Source organism: Pteropus medius, unplaced genomic scaffold, assembly GCF_902729225.1.
Source record: "Pteropus medius unplaced genomic scaffold, Ma_sr-lr_union100, whole genome shotgun sequence".
In the NCBI taxonomy this organism is placed as follows: Eukaryota; Metazoa; Chordata; class Mammalia; order Chiroptera; family Pteropodidae; genus Pteropus; species Pteropus medius.
The window spans coordinates 1,740,593-1,761,793 of NW_024352790.1; the positions used below are offsets into that span (position 1 = coordinate 1,740,593).

Sequence of the window (21,201 nt, forward strand, 5' to 3'; positions counted from 1 at the left end):
CTGCCTTCTACACAGGGCATTGGTATTTAACTCCAGCCCTTATTTGCCAGTATCTTTAACATTTTCATCCCCTCAACTTTTATCTAATCCCCAACCCTAGACCATTTTTACCATTCTCTGCATCAATTAACTCATTTTTTATAGGCAATGTATTTTTTCTAGTGTGAATTTTTAAACCAGTTTTTCTATCTGAGTTCTTACAATTATATTGTTTTATGTACAGATACTTTTTTACTTATTCTTTAACAATTGAGCACCAACCATGTGCTAGTACTATTCCAATTACTGGGATACAGTGGTGAAGAAAACAGACAAACAGAAAAAATCCTTCAGGATTTACATTCTAGCAGGAAAGACAGACAATAAAAATATAAATAAGTAAATATATATATATAGCGACAGGGAAAAGTGCTAAGGAATAAGTAAAACTGAAAAAGGAAATATGAATTATTGAGTCAGGATGGAGTGGAGTGTATGTGTGAAATAACTTTTGCGTAAAGAACTAAAGGAAGTAAGGGAAGTATTTTGGAAATGAACATTCCATCCAAGAGGAAATAGCAAGTGCAAAGGTCTAGCGCAGAAGCTTGCCTAGCCAGTTTCATTTCAAGAATAACAAGGAGATCATTGAGGTAGCACTAAGAGGACTAGAGGGAGGGAAGTCATAAAATGAGATCAACCAAGGGGAGCTAGATCAGAGGGGTTGGTAGGCTAAAGTGTCGTCTTCAGCTTTCATCCTGAGTGTGAACTGGAACTGATAGGTGGTTTTGAGATGCTATGGTTTAGTTTTCAACATGATCACTCAAGCTGCTGTGCTATGAATAAATGGTGGAGTGAAACTCTAAGTAGAGAGATGAATTAGGAAATAATTGCAACAATACAGACAAGATTTATGTCTTGGACCAGGGTGGTAGCATTTCACCTGGTGAGATGTAGTTGGATTCTGAGTATATTTTGACATGGTAGATAGATTTTATTGCTAGATTGAGTATGAAGTGAGAAAGAGAGGAGTCAAGAATGACCTCTGCATGTCTTTTGGCATGAACGTCTGAAAATATGGCATTTCCATAACTGAGCTGGGAGAGACTGTAGAGGAAGCCGGTTTGGGGACAATAATTAAGAGCTTAGTTTTGGATATGTTAAATTTGAAATGTCCAGGCCGAAAAGTCAAGAAGATAGATATATGAAGCTAGCTTTAGAAGGGTAGTCCTGCAGGGACCTGCAATGTGATTATCAGCATCACATGTGAGGTTTAAAGCAATGTGACTGGGGTATGCCAGCCTTGAAGAATTGAGGCGATGAGGGATAAAGAACACAGAAGACTAGGAAGAAGTGCTCAGGAATGTGGAGGGAAAGGCACATGATTATTTTATCATGGAAGCCAAGGGTGGAAAATGTTTCGAAGGAGGAGAGTGAATGTAAAAATGTAAAAACCTTTTATGTAAATGATATATCAACATATTCTTCTACTTTTTCACTGAATATTTTTAAAGATCCATCTAAACTGCTAAGCATGCATATATTCTTATTCATCTATCTGCTTGCTAGGTAGTACTCTTTGGCATGTATCCAACATGCCACTTGACCTATGTTCTCTCCTGGTATTGAATATCCAGGTTGACTTTAGTTCTTTAATATCACATAAATTCTGCAGATTCTCTTATAGACCAGTGTGGGATTTGCTTTGTTATATACCCAGGAATGGAAGCCCTGGTTCTTAGGGTTTATATTTTAATTTGGATAAGTAATTCTAGATTGCTTTCTAGGATGGCTGCCACAGCCTACCTTACCTTTACCATACACCCCTATCAACCCTTGACATTATCTGGCTCTTGTCTTTTCAGTAGTGTAAGCTTGAATGTAGAGTGATTTTTTTTTTTTATTTTAATTTTTGTTTCTCTGTCCTTCTGCTCTAATCTGTGTTGGTTGCTCTCTTGGTTTGTTGGTGTTTCCCTAGCCTCTCTCTATTGTGTTAGATCTTATACTTTTGGGATCTCTTATTTGATCGTTTGTTTTATTTCTTCATTTTCCTAAAGTACATCCTTCAGTAGCTTCCTAAAATAAGACACATACAACATATAACTTGAGTTCTTTCCTATGTAAAGACACCTTCATCATTCTGCCTACCACACTTTTCTATTGAATTTTTCATTACTGCCTTCATGTTTTTATTTCCAAGAGCACACTGAATGTTATTGCTCTTTTTAAAATTGTAGTTTGCTTTCTTATTTCCTAGATATATCTTCTCTTTTCTAAGGCTCCCAAAATTAGTTGTGCGTGTGTGTGTGTATGTGAATGTGTGTAACTCTTACACTCCCTGTATTATTTTCTTTCCAATTAAGATTTTTCTTTCTTTTTTTCCCCTTGTCTTTTATGGTTGGTGCTATTTTGCAATCTTCAAATGTCTGGTAACAATCTATTCACATTGAAGAGTAAGGCTTGTTCATCTTTTCTCATCATAGCCATCCTCTATGTCTGCTGTCTCTGTGATGAAATCTATTCCTCCTAAATTCCTCCAGATTATGATCTTTCTATTCTAGAGTGGGAGATGGGGTGGATATAGTCACTGCTCCACTTTCGGACTTTAAACCAATTCCACTATATTTAACCTCTGCCTGTCCCTCTTACCCTCACCTGATGATATCTGGCATCTCTGAGTCTGGAACCTCTCTGGGGTCCTGGGAAAAGTCATTCATCATTTATCGCTCATTTATCACTTTGCACTGACAGATTATACAATACAATGAAAATTACTTATTTGTCTGTCCGAGTTTGTGCTAGGTACTTCTGTGTTCCCACCATTTAGCTATGAGATGTTGGATAACTTCTAAGCCTTGGTTTCCTTCACTCTTGGTTTTCTTCACTCGATAGGAAGCTGCAGGAAAAGATGCTTTGATTCTTCATATAGAGCGCTGGATGGCTGCCGATGTGATATGGAATGTAAAGACCGAGGCAACTGCTGCTGGGATTTTGAAGACACCTGTGTGAAATCAAGTATGAATTCCAAGAATAAATTTATTACCATGTTGGTTGTAATATAATTAATGCATGTCCAGATGCTCACCACATACTTTGTGTATTAATTTACTAGGGCTGCCATAAAAAGTATCATAAACTGGGAGGCTTAAACAGCAGTTTGCCTTACATTATGCTCTGTGAAAAGGGCAAGAGGGAGAGTAATAACCTGGTATGGATAAGATTTGTATTCCTTTCACTTAGTCTCAAAAAATCTTTTCTTTCTGAGTAATAGGGAATAAAGAAGTCACTCATCCAACATATCTGTCTAAGCACAGGGCTGATGTCGATTTTGGTCACTCTTCTCTAGGAGGCATCACTAAGAAACAGCCTTAGTCCAGCCTCTTGTTGTTTTTAGCATTGAGATTAATGTAAACTACTTCATACTTAAGTACTTAGCCTGGGAGAACACCAGTGGCATGGTGGGGAGCTGATCTACCATTTTTGTCACTCTCAACTACGATGGGACCCTGACCTGCCTACATTCTTACAGACCTGACTGTTCCTGTTACTTCTGTTGTCACTAGCTCTTCCTTGCTGCCTGTCCTGAGACAAGGCTGGGCAAAGCTACTCTTGGGTGACAACAATCACTCAGCGTTAGTGTTTTTTTTTATCATCAGAAGCTCCTGGGTGGGAATATGACCAGCTTTCAGAGTTTCTCCAATCTCAGAGGCGTATCTACGAGGTAGACCAGAGCTGCATTGGAAAGCTGCAGTTCTTTCTGTCACCCATGCCAAATGAGGGAAAGTGATGGATTGACCCTCATTTGTATTATGTGTTTTCATTTATTAATGCAGATAAACCAAGAATTTGACTGTATAACAATACATAGAGAAATACATGAAATTTATATTTTTGGTATTGAATACTTAAAATAAGTTAAATGCTCATGTAATTCTACAGCTCAAATATGGACATGCAATAAATTTCGTTGTGGAGAGACCAGACTAGAATCCAGCCTTTGTTCTTGTTCAGATGACTGTTTGCAGAGGAAGGACTGCTGTGTTGACTACAAGAGTGTTTGCCAAGGTAAGCAGAGGATGTTGACCCATTTGCCTCTGTGAATTTAGTGACTCTAGAGTTGGCCTAGGCCGCAAAAATTAAAACAAGTTGGAGAATCTTCAGCGACTCCATATAGAAAAGAAGATACAATCTATTTACTGTTGGAAGAAATGTGGTTTGTGTGCTCTAGAGGAAGAGGGATGTTATAGGAAAAAAAGATAAGGCTTAAAATTCCATATTTGACTGTAAAGCAAGGTCTTTTTCAGTCCAGTGACTATGCTAGACATATGTGTGGTTTGAGACACCGGATCTTATGGTTAAAATATCATGGAAGAGGTTATTTGGCCCAAAAATCAGTTTGTTAAACCAGTGTTATTGTTGAAACAACTGTGTACTGAGTAGTTAAATTACTGATTTAGGACCCTCAAGGAGTTAGTGCCAAGCCAAGATTAGACTCCAGTTCATTCAACTCCTGATTCTAGCCACTTGCCACTTTATAAATGATGTCAAGTTTTTTAAAAAAATCACCAATCCCTTTGAACATCTGATGAGATTTACAAAAAAAAAAAGCACATATATTCATAGCAACAAAATTGCTTCAAGCTATCAATCCCCTTTTCATAACACCACATGCAATTGAGCTAACTAACTAATGCTTTTAATATTTTTAGACAAAAAATATTAGGTTTAATTCTGATATTTTTAAATAAGGGGAAGATGCTATTGTAGAAACATTAACTATATAATCTCTTAATAAAAATAGGTTTTATACTAATAGTTGATAAGGTTTTATACAAAATATAATTGAAGATCAGCTAAAAAAGGCAATTGGATAGGAAAATAAAAGCCTAGAATGGTAACTCTTTTTAAATAATAATCATTTGATATTTTGATACAGTGTTTGATATAGTGAATATTATATTATTAAAATTTTCTCTAAGTTCACAAAGGGAAGTGTGGTTTCTAGTTTGCTTATTTCTCTATAAGTTCACTGACCTTATTGTCTCTGATTTCTATATTCTCCTGACTTTTACTCCAACTTTATTACTCTTAACTTTTTATCTCAAGACTGATCAACAGGTCATGTGGTACAATTTTCCATTGAATACAGTGCACAATATTGCGCAATTTAACAGAAACAAAAGTAATTATTATAAGCAGTGTTGAAATTTACCATTACCACTAATTGGTTACTTTGATAGAGTTAATTTAATTATTTCTATTTATTTTTTAAACAAAGGTAAATGTTTTTTTACTCTAAGGATTAACATTATATTTAAATAAGTTAAGTGATTCTTGCCAAATTATATCTTAAGACAGCTGTTTGAGGGGATTTAAATAAATTTTGCGTAAGAAACCAGCTGGTCACCTTTTATTTTAAGTTTAGAATTTTAAAAAACTTTATGATAAATTTCTAAGATGTATTAAGGAGAGAATAGTATGATGTTTTCCCCACATGTCCATCACCCAGCTTTAGCAATGATCAACTCATGGCCCATCTTGTCTCATTCTGACACACTATAATTTTCAAAAAGATAAAAACACTAACCTCATGTAAATATAAAGTGAACACATCAAAAATTTCTTAACTCATTAATGAGGTAACCAACTGAGATGTTAAATTGTCTCAAAAAGATTTGAAGAGACTAAGTATACACAAGACTGAATGAATGTTGGAATAAAATGACTGAAAATGTAACTTTTGGTGGGACAGAAATGATTTGCATTTGTACAAGACAATTTATTTGCTATCGAACAATAATCAGTTATATTGCTATTAGTTTTCTTCCAATTAATTGCTACCCTGACTGAGTCATAAAATGAATGGTAAAGAATAAGCTAGATAAAGGTATATACTACTAAGTAATTAGATAATCTATATGTGGGCTTTTTAGATAATTCTCAGTGTGACATTGAAACGAAATTTAGTGATCAGTCTTCCTTTTGCTTATTTTCAAGTTTTGGATGTTTTTCTTAATAAAATATACTCTTTATATTCCCCCTAACCTCCCTCCCAAAATTTTAGATTATTTCAAAGCAAATCCTAGAGTTAATATCATTTATCTGTAAATATGTTTAGTATATATCTAAAAAAGATGAGGATTCAACAAAATTATAATACCATTAATATATCTAGTTGATATATTTATGTCATATAGTTGATAATCATTTGTCATAAACTATCCATTGTGTTCAATTTTTTCTGTGCGTTTCATAATATTTAAAAGATTATTTGAAGTAAGATCTAAATAGATTCCATACATAGCAACTGGCTGATATATTCCAAGTCCTTTAAAAGTAGATTCTCTCTTCCTCTTTTTACCCTTTACAATTTACATGTTGGAGAAACGGGGTCATTTGTCTGGCAGAATTTTCCAGTTAGTTGCATCCTCTGTTATAGACAGTTTGTCATCCCTTACATCCCCTAAAAATTGGTAGTTAGAACCTGATGACTGTTGTGATTCAAGTACAATTTATTTATTTTGCAAGTATCCTTCATAGATAGTGATGTTACTTTCGTCAAGAGGCACATCTTGTGGCTTGTCTCTTTTGAGGGGGATGTTTTAGCCATTGATAATCATTGTCTAGATCCTTTAGGAGTTGCAAATGATGGCATTCATATTCTATCATTTATACTTCATTAATTAGCTCAATGTTCTGTAAACAGAAACATGTATGGAATAAGAATTTTTTAGTTAAGATCTTAAACATTTGTTCAATCTTACCCAATTAATATCAATTATTATCATTGGTTATTTATTTTTTCCTGCATTCTTTTCTCTTTTTTAAGATCATATATCTATGTTTATTAAACTCATTTTTTCTAACAGTAGGAAAATATTGTCCCTGAGGTAAAAACATTATTTTAAAAAAAAGAAAAGAAAAGACATTGTCTTTTTCCTAAAGCTAAAGGAATTCCCTTTGTTTTTCTTGGTAAAGATGGGCTTCCTGGTATTCGGTTAGTGTAAATTACTGATCTGTACCAATCACTAGAAGCAATGACTGCCAACACGTGAAATAGCACTTAACGGGTTCTGGAAAAATTTAGTTACTGTAGTAACACAAATTGTAGTTTGGAAAGATCATGCCCATTGAACATTTGTTTCTCTTTTATTGTCTGTGATGCAGCAGTCTAAAAATTTTGATCTTATGCTTTTCAGGAGAAACCTCATGGGTGAAAGCCAACTGTAGCACAGCCTGGAAGTCTCAGTGTCCCGAAGGGTGAGAATGATGTGGTGAATTTTATCTTTCTTCAACAGATGGCACATAGAAATGTAATTGAGAGGCAGTATGGAATTTCCCTCACTCTGTTTACATTTTAGAATGAAAGAGTTAACAGAAGATAAGATTCCTTGTGGCTCAAACTCATAAGTGACTTTTGTTTGCTGTATTGTTTACAAAGCATTTTTATACTAATTTATTATACTCATGTCTTACAAGAATGACTAAAAAATTGGTAAGTATTTATACTAATATTCTCAAAGTCCTATGATCAGGACTACAATTACATCTAAATTACTCCAGCCAGAACTCTTTTCTGTTAACATCTTGATACCTCAGATTTATTCTTACTGAGGAAAGGGGAAGAGATTTGTCCACTGAAGGCCTCACAATGAAAAGCTGACCTTGAAGAATGGATGAGGAGGACTTTTGCAGGTGGGCATGGGTGATGAACATGTGAGGTAACACCCCTCTCATGCATCTCCTTCACATGGTTGTGATGGCTGCTCCCCCAACTGCCCAGCTCTGGAAATGTGCTCCAAATCACCTTCTAGTCAAGAGGGGATTTCCACTTTCCTCCAACTGCCCCTTCTGCCCTTCACCTACTTCACTCTGGCCCAAGCAGTGGGAAATGTTAATGAAGCAGAAGAAGAAGAAAGGAGTATCTGGCTATAGAATTGGTGGAGGCATTTTAGATAGCATTATTTCATTAAAAAAATTGTGTGTGGATAATGTGTCTGTTTTAGTACTATGCTACTTTGGTCTAACTCAATCCTCAGATCCGGTTGCCCTCTTCTGAGTGGAAGAATAACAAATTTAGAATGAAAAAGAGACTCAAGTTTGAGTCTTGGTTTTGCACTAGTCACTTCTCTGAGCTTCATCTATAAAATTGGAGTAATAATAATAATAATAATAATAATAATAAGTTCAGGAGATTTCATGTGAGAATTGTTGATGAAATAATGTCCAGCCTATAGACAAGTTTTATAAGTTTATTTGAGCCAAAAGTTTGAGGACATGCTCAGAAGTGAAATCTTAATGGATTGAGAAAATGCTCTGAAGAATGGCATTTTTTGCAGCTCATTTTATACATTGGAATCAAAGGAGAAGATGTGAGGAGGGTTACATGAAATCTGTTGGTGGTAGATTAAGGAGGCACTAGGTTTAGAGAGAAAGCAAACTGGAGAAACACATACTTCCTTACATTGGTGAGTATAGGATAGTTAATTAACATGTACAGTACACAGTGATGGTATACAGGGAACACGGTAATAATGAGAGGTTCTATGGTCTCATGCTCTTGTGGTGTTGTGCCTTGAAGAGATTTAGAAAAGAAAATTACTCTGACTTTTCAAAGGTATGTTATCTTGTATGCATAAGAACAACGGGCTGGGTTCCCTTAAGGTGAAGATTGACCTTTGCTAAGGAAGCTATGGGCCTGGAATGTGACTACTGCTCTCTGACCTACCCAGTTAGGAATTAGTGATCAGACCATCCTGTGTGGTTACTTTTGGTCACTGAACTTGTCAGGTCTTCCATATGCCCTTCTCACGTCTGCCCCCTCGCCCCTCTGTCACAGGTTGTCAGGTTTATTACATAGTCCCTTTTTTGTTAACATTTCGATCCTATAGATGATTGACCCCGTTTTTAAGCTGCAAATTTATTTTGATGATATATTTAGAAATATGACTTTCTGAAAAAATAAATGTTTTCTTCACAAATTAAAATATACTTCTTTAATTTCTTGATGGATTTTTTTACAAATCACAATTAAAACAGTCCCAATTTTTGATTTTTTATTTTTGAGGTATAATTCGTAGACATTGAAATGCTCACACTTATGTGAACAATATAATGAAATTTAGAAATTTAGAAATTTGTGTAACCTACAGATACAGAATATTTCAAAGATATAGAATATTTTCATCCCACCAGATGCTTCATGTTCTGATTTCTATCGCCATACATTCCTATTTTTAAATTTCATAGAAATAGAATCATACTACATGTTCTCTTATGGGTTTTTTTTTTTTCATTGCTATTATTTTGTTTGTTTGTTTTGTTGTGTTGTTTTGTGGGGTTTTTCTATTTTATTTTTTTTCTTAACCCAATATTTTCTGTTGTATCATACCTCTCGCATGAGCTTTTGTACAATGTATTTTCTTTCCCTGATTAAAACATTAGCTCCCTGCTCCTTCATATTATTTCTTTTTGTTCTTTAGGGCTCAGTTCACATATCATCCCCCCAGGGAGAGCCTACTCTCACCTTACAAAGATTGAATCTGACATCTTCCTATGTATTGGAATAGTACCCTGTACTCAAATCCAGCCCTTAACCTCTCCTGTTTATTTACTTACCAAGTTCAAACCCTAGATGTGAAGTGTAATTTCTTTGTGCCTTTATTCTTAGTGTAAATGAATTATTTTACAATAAATTCATATTCTAAAAAGGCAAATAGACTTGTTCTCCAGATTCTCCTCACCATTTCTTTCATGATGTATAATTAGATGGCTACACTGATATTTTTTTCTAGCTTTGCTCAAGCACATTAAAAAAATCTAAAATTATTTTTCTTTCTTTAGCTGGTATCAGCATTTAGAATTTTCTTTATCATAATATTGGGTATTTGTCAGAATATTTAAAGACTTATTCTAACCAAATTTCTTGGAAAAGTATGTTTTGTTCGAAAATTTCAAATTCTGAGCACAGAGTTGAAAATAATTTCTTTTACATACTCACTTGCATGCACTATATTTGGAAGTTTAAACAAGTTTACTTTGTCTATAATTGCTATTTATAATAACTGGAAAGTACTTAAACTGGAAAGTACTTAAATGCCTGTCAATAGTAGAATGAATAAGCCTTTTATTCATTTGCTGAAATACTAGACAGCTATGAGAATGAATAATCAACAACTACATGCAACAGTATGGATAAACTTCAAATATAATGTTACGTAAAAGAAGCCAGACACAACAAAATACATACTATATAATTTTTTATTTTTTTTATTTTTTTTGGCATCTAAGTATAAAAATAGGCAGAACTAATCTATGTTGTTGGAATACTGATCGCCCTTCATTGGGCTGTGGTTTGCTATAGAAGGGAGCACAAAGGGAGGATTCTAGTGTTTGGCAATATTCTGTTTCTTTTTGTAGGTGATGGTTACGCAGCGGAGTTCATTTAGGAAAAATTTCTGAAACTATACATGTGTGTGTGTGTGTATGTAAAATATGAGTAAAATTTTACAAGTGAACAAAATATTGAATAAAAAAATGACTGTCTCTGGCTATAACCCAAAAGTTAATCTTTTCTCATTTTAACTTAAATACTTGTCTACGAAGAGATTGTAATGCTTTTGAGGTTAATGTTAATATTCTGAGATATTAGAATAAAGTAAAAAATGTAGAACTTTAGAATAATAAAACACCTCATACTCATAAACTACAGAGATCTTAAATTCCATATCATAATTATATCCAAAAGATTTGTAGAATAATTGCAACTTTTCTAATTTTTGAGTTCGTGCATTTATTTCGGTAATCATTGCTTTCTTCAGGATCATGAAAGATCTGCAATATAGAACCCTATTTCTGGTGGTGTTTTGTTAGTGCTTTGCTTGCATGCTGCTAATCTCTCTTGTAAGACTACATTTAATTAGCTCCATGTGTACCTACCACTGTTAAATGCTAAATTTAATTGAGATGACACAATGATATTAATGTGCTATTTGTAATGATTCTAAAGTATTGGGTGAGTGGGTCAGGATCAAGTTTTGAGAGGTCGAGTGACTGCTTAGGGTTAAATAAATGGTAAAGAACGAAGCTGAGAATTGGACTTAAGCCTTTTTGAGGTCAAAACCTTCCCTTTTCTCCACAGTACACTGCTTTGTCATTATAAACTCTCAGGGCTAGAGAAATTTCATACACACTATAACTGGGTGTCATAGATAGCTAATGCCAAGGAGTAAATGAAAATAAAGTAGGTTAGCCAAACCTTTTTAAACTCTAGAACTCAAAGGGTAGTAGATCTCAAAGTTAAAAGACCCAGATAATTTATGTAATACTTTTAAAAAGGAATATGTCCATTTTTATTAGCTTACTAAAATATTAGAAGTACTGATTGTTAAGAAAGATAACGATTTTAAAAAATAGAAAGGAAAACTTGACCTAAAACTACTTTCTTACTGTACTTTCTAAGCATTTTCTAATTTAGAGAATTGTAAATAGTACAGAAAAGTATCTTTCGTTTTTTTTACAATCACAATAATGAACAAATTTTTGACTTTCTGTTTTTAGATTTGACCTGCCACCAGTTATTTTGTTTTCCATGGATGGATTTAGAGCTGAATATTTACAGACATGGAGTACTCTAATGCCCAATATTGATAAAATGAGTAAGTCTTCGACAACTGAAGGCATGCAAATGATAAGACACCTGGTTAGTCAGTCTCTAGATGGCACATCTCTCTTTCTGACCTTTAATATCCTGATGATGTTGTTATGGGATATCTATTTTCATTCTTGTTGGTTCCTCTTTCCTTTTTTGAATGTTCATTTTTTTTTTTTTTTAGCCTATTTTGATTTGTCTTGTGTTTGAATATACCTTTTGCTCTATGGAAATCCATTCACATATATTGGCTCAAAAGTGGTATTTGTCAGACCTGAGTCTTATCAAGGTGGATATGACCATCAAGGGCAGGAAGATCCTGAAGGAAACTGAGTAGAGCCAGCAAACATCAATGCCTGGAACCTGGCTCTACCATTTACAAGCCGTGAGACCATGGGCAAGTTTGTTTTACCTGTTTGTGCCCTCGTCTCTTCATTTGTAAAATGCTCACTTCCTATGTGATAGGAATATTGTGAGAATATATATGTAGTATGCATTGAATGATTTTAAGTTATTACTATAGTTATTATTATTATCACCTTTATCATGTTGTACTTCTGTGTTAGGACACTGGCCTCCATACAATTTTATAAAGTTAATAATAAAGAGAAATTGAGTACCAAGGACACAGCTAAAAAGTATCAGAGGGTCAGTTCAGGGTCTACACCCTTCACTGCCCTCCAATTCCCGTCTTTCTTCCCCCTTCTATCAGGGCCTCTTTTACCTCCAAGGTCCTCAAGGTTTATGACAATTTTACTGGTTTCCTGTTTTTATTTTACTCTAAATTATTTTTAAAAATAGCTGTTTGATCCTGAATAAGTCAATCATCTTTTCTGACCTTCAATTTTCTTACTAGGTATAGGTCTCTTCAGATTTTCTTTTTCTTTATGATGCAATTTTGGTAAGTTGTTTCTAAAAATTTATCCTTTTTCTTCTGGGTTTTCTGGTTCGTGAAGTATAAGCGTTTATAATAGTCTCTTATAATCCGTTTTTATTTCTGCGATATTGGTTGTAATGTCTCCTCTTTCATTTCTGATTTTATCGAGAAAATAAAGTTTATTTTATAAAATTTTATATTTTATTTTATAATTGTTTTAATAAATGTATTTAATTTGTTGTTAATTTTTTGGTTGATTTTAATTTTATTGGCTTTTTTGAAACAAAATTGTTTTTAGTCTCTATTTTATTTATTTTTGCCATGGTCTTTATTGTTTTTTCCTGCTAACTTTTGGTGTTGCTTGTCCTTTTTCTAGTTTTTTAAGGTGCAAAGTTATTTGAAATTTCTTCTGTTTTAATGTAGGTGTTTATCACAATAAACTTCCTTCCTACTTTTTTTGCTGCATCTGTGGAGTTTTCATTTCTTTCATCTACTCATCTATTTTGTCTTCTGTTCTTTTTTGTTTATAGTTACTATGGATATCTGTTATTTACATTTTCAGATTTTTTTGGTTGGTATTTAAAAAATGTTTTCTTAGAGAGTAAAATATACAAATAATAAACTTTTAAAAATGATTAAAGGGTGTATAGTAAAAACCAATCAACCAACCAACCAACTAAGAACAACAACAACAAAAAAACCCTCTTTTTTTCTGATCTTCCTAGTTTTTCTCTGCAGAAGCAACTATTCTCTTGGATTTATTGTGTATCCTTCCAGAATTATTCTATTCAGTCATAATTTAGATGTCTAAGATCTGTAAGAAACAATGATAAAAGGTCTTGTTTTCTGTGAGTTGTTTTGCAATAGCTCTGATCTAAAATGGTCATCCCAGTCTGCAGATAGTCAGCAGGTGTGTCCTGTTTAAGACATTTTAACTAGAGAGGTGCCATGTTTTCATGTTGTTGGTAGCTTAGTTAGTATTTTATACTCTGCGCCTTCAGGCGTTTCAGAATTTGGGTCACCCATGTTTCAAGGAAATAAAAGCAGAAACTGACTTTATGTCTCTATTTATTGTATGATATTTTTTTCCTGCTTAAATTCTTTTAATTATATAACTGGAATAGATTTCATTTTATTTCTGTATCATATGATTTATTAACAATATTAGATTTGCCTTTCCTTGATTGAAGACAAGATTATTTATTAGCAGTTTTGACTAAAAAAAGAGGGAAAAGATATTTAAATCTTTAGTTATACCCTATTAGTCAGGTCCTAGAGCAGGCCTCAAACTTAAGCACATCAGAACCATTTGGGGTGCTTATTAAAAATGTAGATTTTTTTTGAGTTCCCTTTTCTTCACCTTCCACCCAACCCGTCATCCCTACCAGAGTCCTATTTAACAGGCTTGATATGGGGCTCAACAGATTCTGAAGGAGGAAATTCCTGGATCATATTGCAAACACTGAACTAGCGGCTGGGAAGGAGACTAATTTCAAGCCTATTTGAGAAAACATTTATTATTTCAAGCTGTAAAGTTTGTTATTTTCTGGATAACAATCATTTTCACTTTTTGTTTTAACCTAACTATAACCTGTAATGGTGAAGCTTTCTTTTAGAATTAGAGTCTACAGGATTTCAACATGAAAAATTTCTTGTACTTCACTGCTGCAGAGGAAGCAGCAATACTTTGATGGTTCCGATCTCCTCAAGGAGGGTTATTGCACAGACCATGCAGCAGAACAATTGGGAGCAAAATTAATAACATGCTTTGTGGAAAACAGATTACAAGAAACTTCACTGATCAAATGGAAACTTTGCTGAAAATAATAAGCAGCAAACTTAGCTCATTTGTAAGCATTATTAAATGGCATGGGCTTCTGCAATTATACAAGTCAAATTCCTTTTTAGTTACCTAGTAGTTGTGTTGACTTCTGTTATGTCAGATACTTTACATGTAAGAACTATATGCTAAGATGCAAATGTTATATAAAAATTTTAATGTAATGAAATGAGTCAGAAAGAGGGGAGCAACAAAAGCAAATAAAGCTGGTAGTGTATAATTTAGGGTATGTTTAGCTCAGGGGTTAGCAAACTGTGGCCCATGGGCCAAATCCAGCCTACCCCACCTGTTTTTTGTATGGCCTGCTAAATACTAAGAGTTGTTTTACATTCTTAAGTGATTAGGGGGAAAAAAAAGGAAATAATTTATGACACATGCAAATTACATGAAATTCAAATTTCAATATCCATAGAGAAAGTTTTATTGGAATGCAGCCATGCTTATTTGTTTATGTAATGTCTAGGGATGCTTGTGGGCCTTGATTGCAGAGTTTGAGCTGTTGCAACAGAGATCACCGGGACTTGCAAAGCCTGACATATTTATTGTCTTTCCATCTTCAATCAACTCTTTAGCAACTGACTATACCACCAGATATGCTTTAGCTTTCTATTTCTCTGAGGAAATTTTATGTTCAGATTTTTAGTTATCCAAAAAACTTCTGAGGAAGTAATAACTTCTTAATTTCTCACTATACTTTGTTGCAGAAACATGTGGAATTCATTCAAAATATCTGCGATCTGTCTATCCAACCAAGACCTTTCCAAATCATTATACCATTGTCACGGTAAGTGCTTGGCCCAGTGGAAGACTGATAGGCCACAGAAAGGCAACTGATTATACCACCAGATATGCTTAGGCAGGAACTGGCCAAGCCCTATGTTATACATTTCACAAGCACGTGTGGTGATAGTTCATAGCTCAACTCAGGCTAGGAAGTCTCAATCTGAGGCCAGTCCAGTACTATGAGATATTAACCATAAATGAGTGTTCAGGCATTAGGTTAATTCACCTTTGTGATAGGCCAGGTAGCCTCTTGGGTGTGAGAAATACAATTCTCCTGTGATATTTTGACTAGTCACTACTTATCCAAAGTTCGCTGGGAATGGTAGGCTATGAATGAGGACGGCCACTTTGATGTGGGGATATTTAACTTGATAAAATCTTAGTTTTATAAAGGAATCGACACTGGCTATATCTCTTTAGAAAAAGCAAGTAAAGCAAGTAAATTCTCCTCAATGTATAAAAAGACATAAGTGAAATGATCAAAATGAATTAAAAAAAATTTATTTAACTCATAATAATTTAGAACACTTCTGTCTCGGTCTTTATTGCCAAAGCCATTATTGTACCTTTACTACTTTGCGTTTAGTCTTTTATTACTGTGGAACAATAACTATAACATTTAAATTTTAACCCTTTAGTAATTATATATGTATATGCATGTATTTGCAAATTCTATATTGCAAATTCACCTACTTGCTAAAATTTATTTGTAACCCCAAAATCAATACTTTGTGATGTATTTCTAGTTATCTGAGAACATTCTTAGAGCAGCAAAAAATTCGAGTTGCCCTGCTCACACATTCCCCACAGAAGTCTAACAAGGCAATACTCTGCTTTCTTGTTTCAGCTCTCAAACTCTAAATGTTGTTTTCATAGTCTATTGTCTCTTTAGTGCCACGTTTTTTGCACGTTTGTGCCTTTTATTAGTGATTTTTCTGTTTAAAATGGCCTTCGAGTGTAGTGCCAAAATGTTGTCTAGGGTTCCCAAGCGCAAGAAGGCTGTGATGTGTCTTACAGAGAAAATATGTGTGTTAGATAAACTGTTCAGGCATGAGTTATTGTAAACCAAAAATATATATTAAATAATGTATCTTTAAACAGAAATATACATTAAAAAGATTTTGTATTGATCAGTAGACAAAAAATGTTGTGAAGCTCACGGGGACCTAACCCTACAGACTCCCTAAGAGCAATGGTACAGTGTTTATTGTTGGCAACAACTTTATAGAACATAACTACCATGAATAACAAGAATTGACTATATGTATAATATATATATGTGACTCTATACATGCAAACAAAAATATACATATATAAGATTTAATATAGATATATGTGTATAAATATAAATAAGAGATTATATATAAGTGCTATTGATTTACTGAATATGTGTGTATATACTCATATTCATATATATAGTAATGTTCTGAAATACTAACCATAAAATTTGCCTAAAAGTTACTACAGTTACATGGGATATCATAATAGGCATTCAATGCACACGTGGAATGATTGAATGAATATTTGTGATTGTATTGAAGGGATGATTGGATTGATGGATGGATGGAAGGGAGAGTGGATGGAGACTTGGTAGGCTCCATTATAAAGTGCTGGTAGCACTTTAACCCATTTAGCCCATTAATGCTTAAAAGCTTCTATGCAATAAATTTCTTGCTATTCTTGCCAACCTAACCAGTAGCTACTCATTATTGTAATAGGAGAAACTGTTATTAACAAATAGTTATTAATCACACAAGAGTTATGTTAACACCATCAACACAAAACATCTGCCTAATATCATTCATTTGCTGTTATAGGCAAATATACTGGAATATACTTTTTATATATCGATATTTGGGTTCAGATTCAGGGGTTTTATATGGAAAAGTATGTGACATCCTTCCAACATATGCATTATAGATCTTATACTATTTCAATTTAAATATATGTTTTATTAATATATTGTTTAATCTTAAATCTTTTTTTTTGCAATTATAATTTTAGGGCTTATATCCGGAATCACATGGCATCATTGACAATAATATGTACGATGTAAACCTCAACAAGAATTTTTCGCTTTCTTCAAAGGAGAAAAATAATCCAGCATGGTGGCAAGGGCAACCAGTATGTCGTGGTATATGTGTGGCAGCTAAGTAATCTCCATTTCCCACTGTGACAGTGGATCTCTCTTCTCACTCCACTTTGAGTTTTACATTATCTTTCTAATTTCTAAGGACTGGGGGTGGGAAGGTGTTTCACAACTATTTATAATTATAATTTAAATCCTTTAAACATTTGTGATAGTTAATCTAAATGACCTTCTGTTGAAACTTGGATGTTGTATTATAAACATATCAATCTGGAAGTTACTTGGAAAGATTATTTGCTCATTTTTTTTCCTCATTCTGTTTTATAATTCTTTAAAAGGGAAAGAAGAACTGTACAATTTTACCAATTTGAAAAAATGCCCTTACTATTTTACTACATTTTTATTTTTCAGGTGGATCCCTGGATAATTACATTTTTTAACTGCTACAAAGATACATTTTTAATAATTTGAATACATTTTAATAATGAAATAAACTTTGCAACTGTTAAGATTGTTCAGTTTCTAGTAAGTGGCACTATTTCTACCCAAACTGATTATTCTCTTGACTTCCACTTAACTTTTCTCTTTTTTTAGATCTGGCTGACGGCAATGTATCAAGGCTTAAAAGCTGGTACCTACTTTTGGCCAGGATCGGATGTGGCTATAAATGGTTCTTTTCCTACCATATATGTGCCTTACGAAAGGTAGTCAAGCACTTGCAGATATGACCCTATCTCAGCAGGAATAATTAGGATTTTTCTGTTGTTGTTCTTAATCTTGATGGTAACTCTATTCTTCCAGTTTTAGGGCCAAAAATCTTGAAGTCATCATTGATTCTTCTCTTATATACCTCATCCAGTTAGTAAATGCTTATAGCTTTAATTACAAAATATGTGCCATCTGAGGACTTTTGATTACCTCAATCATTAACACTCTAGTTTCAGCTGCCATCATCTTTTGTCTGTATTACTATAGTTGCCTCTTTATATATCTCCCTGTTTCTATTTGTGTCCCCTATAATCTATTCTCAATCTACCAATCAGAATGATTACTTAAAAACAAAACAGAATAAGACAAGTCCGATCATGACACTCTGCGCCAGAAACTTCAAAAGCCCCCTGTTTTATTCAGAGTCAAAGCCTACAAGGCCCTCTCTCACTACTTCCCTGGGCACTCACTCTGCTTGAGCCATTCTGACGTCCTTAGTGGGCCTCACCAGGCTTGCTTCTGCTATCAGGACTTCGAGTTGGCTGTTCCCTCTGTCTGAGATAATCTCATCCTTATATCTGCACAGCTGGCTCTCTCGTTCCCTCTGTCTGAGATAATCTCATCCTTGTATCTGCACAGCTGGCTCTCTCACCTCCTTCAGGCCATTGCTCAAAAATTTATCTTCTCAATTTTGTCTTGCACTGATAGCACTAAGATTTCAAATTCCAAACCATATTCACTCCACTTCCTCAGTGCTCCTTTCTCAGCTTTTCTCTCTTTTCTTTTTCCATAGCATCGGTCACCTTTTAGTACACTGTATAATTTATGCATTAGTTTATTGTGCATTGTTTGGCTTCCTCCAAGAGAATGTATCCTCTAGGAAGAAAAGCATCTTCGCTTTTTTTGCTGATAAATTCTTTTCAAAATGAACAAATAATGTCTGGCAATAGATGCTCCTTAAATATAAATGCATAAACGAATGAAATAAATAAAAGTAAGATCAAATGAATGGATTATAATTATGAGTCTTTTATTTTAGTTGGGAGAAAATTAAAGGAGAGAAAGAAAACAATATACATTTAATTTATAGTGACTCAAATGTATCTCTATATGAATATTGAAAACAGGAATCTCTAAGTAATACTGAACCCCTTTTAGTATTTGGATCATATATGAACACAAAATGGATATCTGAAAATATCAACCTGCCTTTCTGAGTAAGAATATAATGGAATTATTCTTGATTTGATTAATTTTTCAAAGATCATTTACTCTACTTTGCAGTAGTGTCTCGTATGAACAGAGGATCTCTACACTGTTAAAATGGCTGGACCTGCCCCAAGCTGAAAGGTAATGTCAGAGAAGTGCTGGCACAGCAGGATATTTGTGGGTCTGAAATGAAATTACGTCTTTACTTTAAATGACTTTTTTGGGGAAACAACCAATTTGGCATTTCCTTTAACTGGGCATTTTTCAAGAATTATTCTGAGCGCAGTTGACTTTTTGCTCTTGAGAATGTGATTGACACTATGGGACAATAGAGATAGAGTCAGTAGCAGAGAGCAGGGGCAAATGTCACAGAACCAGACGGGTTGGGAACAGAGCTGAGAGTGGATCTGAAATGTGGCCATGAGGACTGACTCAAGGAGCCCTAGGGGCCAGAGCAAGGCCATGGCAACAGGCTGGAGCCAGCGTCCTGGAAGAGAGCTCCAGGTCAGTGGTGCCTCAGAAACCAGACGTTTAAAGGGAAAACTAGTGGCAGAACAGAGCCAGCAAAATGTTAAGAAACCCGGACACCCAAAGGGCTAAAGCACACCAAGGAAGGTCTCAACAGCAGGAACAAGACAGGTTTTCATTACGTCCGGAAGGTCTTACTTAATCCCCATTAGGAGGCTATCCTTGCTGAGGCCAGGTGGAATCTCTGGACCAGGATGAAGAGAATGAAACTGCCACAAAGTCCTAGATTTACAAAATTTCTGAATCCAACCTATAGGTTTATTCCAAATTGATAATGGCTTTCTCCATTTCAATTGTATTCCTAGACCCAGTTTTTATACCCTGTATGTTGAACAGCCTGATTCTGCAGGACATGAAAGTGGACCAGTCAGTGCCAATGTAAGTTTTTTTAAATAAATGTAAAGTCATCTAGCACTAACCCACAAAATAAAATGGTGTTCTTTGATTCTCTGAATACAAATGTATTTGTTGTATACACGAGGAGATAAAATAGTTAAAAGTCTGAAAAACTGTCTGCCTTATTAACCACAAAGTAGTTAAAATCTAAAAAGGATCTCTGTCTTATTAACCACATTTTGATCCATTTGATAAACACATTGAATATTTAAATGTAGCACTGTTATTTCATACAATGAAAATATCAAGGCTAGATGCTGCATGTACTAATTCAACATATTAATGTAACTCATTTTAAACCACATCACCTGTAAATCCACTGTGGAACATTCATCTATTTATTCATGTCCAATTCCATTTATAAGTTTCTAATAATTGCACTTATTATGTTATTGCCTCAGGCAGGACCCCCATTATAATTGAAGTTGAATTTTTAACATTAGTTTCTTCATTATCTAAACTATTCTGTTATGCTTTTACTACAGAAATATAGTTCTTAAATGTTACTTAAAAAAAAAAGTCATTTGTCTTCTAAAATCCACTGAAGGCTGTATTGCTGTAAAGCTGCAAAGGCCCCTGTTAGTATAGCATTTCCCTGCCCCATAGAAACTCATTGAACAGTTGTCCTCAACTGGAATGCGAGCATATTTATCCTGGCAGCACGACTTAGCTGTTTATCAGAAAAGCCCTTTATCCTCCTTCCCATTAAACCAAAATGATTTCTAATAGGAGGCACTGCTCATTCTTACCACTTTAACCTTTTAGTCGTTTATATTCCAATGCCACTCTTGACTGTATCACTGACTTGAACACTAATCAGGTTATTCTAATGGTGAATGGCTCAGTAACTTTCCGAAGCATGTTCACCATTTCTTCTTTTCTATTTTAAGTGTTATCCACATTTTATGTGATTCATTACTTACTATAATCTGCATTTATATAATATGCTATAATCTGCGTTTGTCTTATTTGATTTAATATTAGGCACCGTATCTTTTTCTTTCAGTCAAGGAGGTCTCAATCTAGACTGGGTGGGAAAGAGGTTGGGGCTGGTTAGAAATGTTTCTGATTAACAAAAGGGGAAAAGTTCACAAATGGCCTGATTGAGGAAGGAGCTGAGCACATTAGGGGATCACATAGAATGA

The 21,201-nt window shown here is 34.3% G+C and overlaps 1 protein-coding gene across 4 annotated transcripts in view; it reads left to right on the top strand.

The window, feature by feature from the left end:
* ENPP3 (ectonucleotide pyrophosphatase/phosphodiesterase 3) overlaps positions 1-21,201 on the top strand; it is a 75,119-nt gene that overhangs the window by 17,060 nt on the left and 36,858 nt on the right. For all 4 annotated transcript variants that reach the window (XR_005650101.1, XM_039849944.1, XM_039849945.1 and 1 more), the window contains exons 3-11: positions 2,869-2,991; positions 3,916-4,041; positions 7,176-7,236; positions 11,536-11,633; positions 15,048-15,127; positions 17,131-17,250; positions 17,810-17,919; positions 19,208-19,273; positions 19,966-20,038. Coding sequence is in view for 3 of the 4 variants with exons in the window: in XM_039849944.1 (XP_039705878.1) it covers positions 2,869-2,991; positions 3,916-4,041; positions 7,176-7,236; positions 11,536-11,633; positions 15,048-15,127; positions 17,131-17,250; positions 17,810-17,919; positions 19,208-19,273; positions 19,966-20,038 (857 nt within the window). In the remaining variant the exon portion in view is untranslated. The remainder of the gene's footprint in view (positions 1-2,868; positions 2,992-3,915; positions 4,042-7,175; positions 7,237-11,535; positions 11,634-15,047; positions 15,128-17,130; positions 17,251-17,809; positions 17,920-19,207; positions 19,274-19,965; positions 20,039-21,201) is intronic.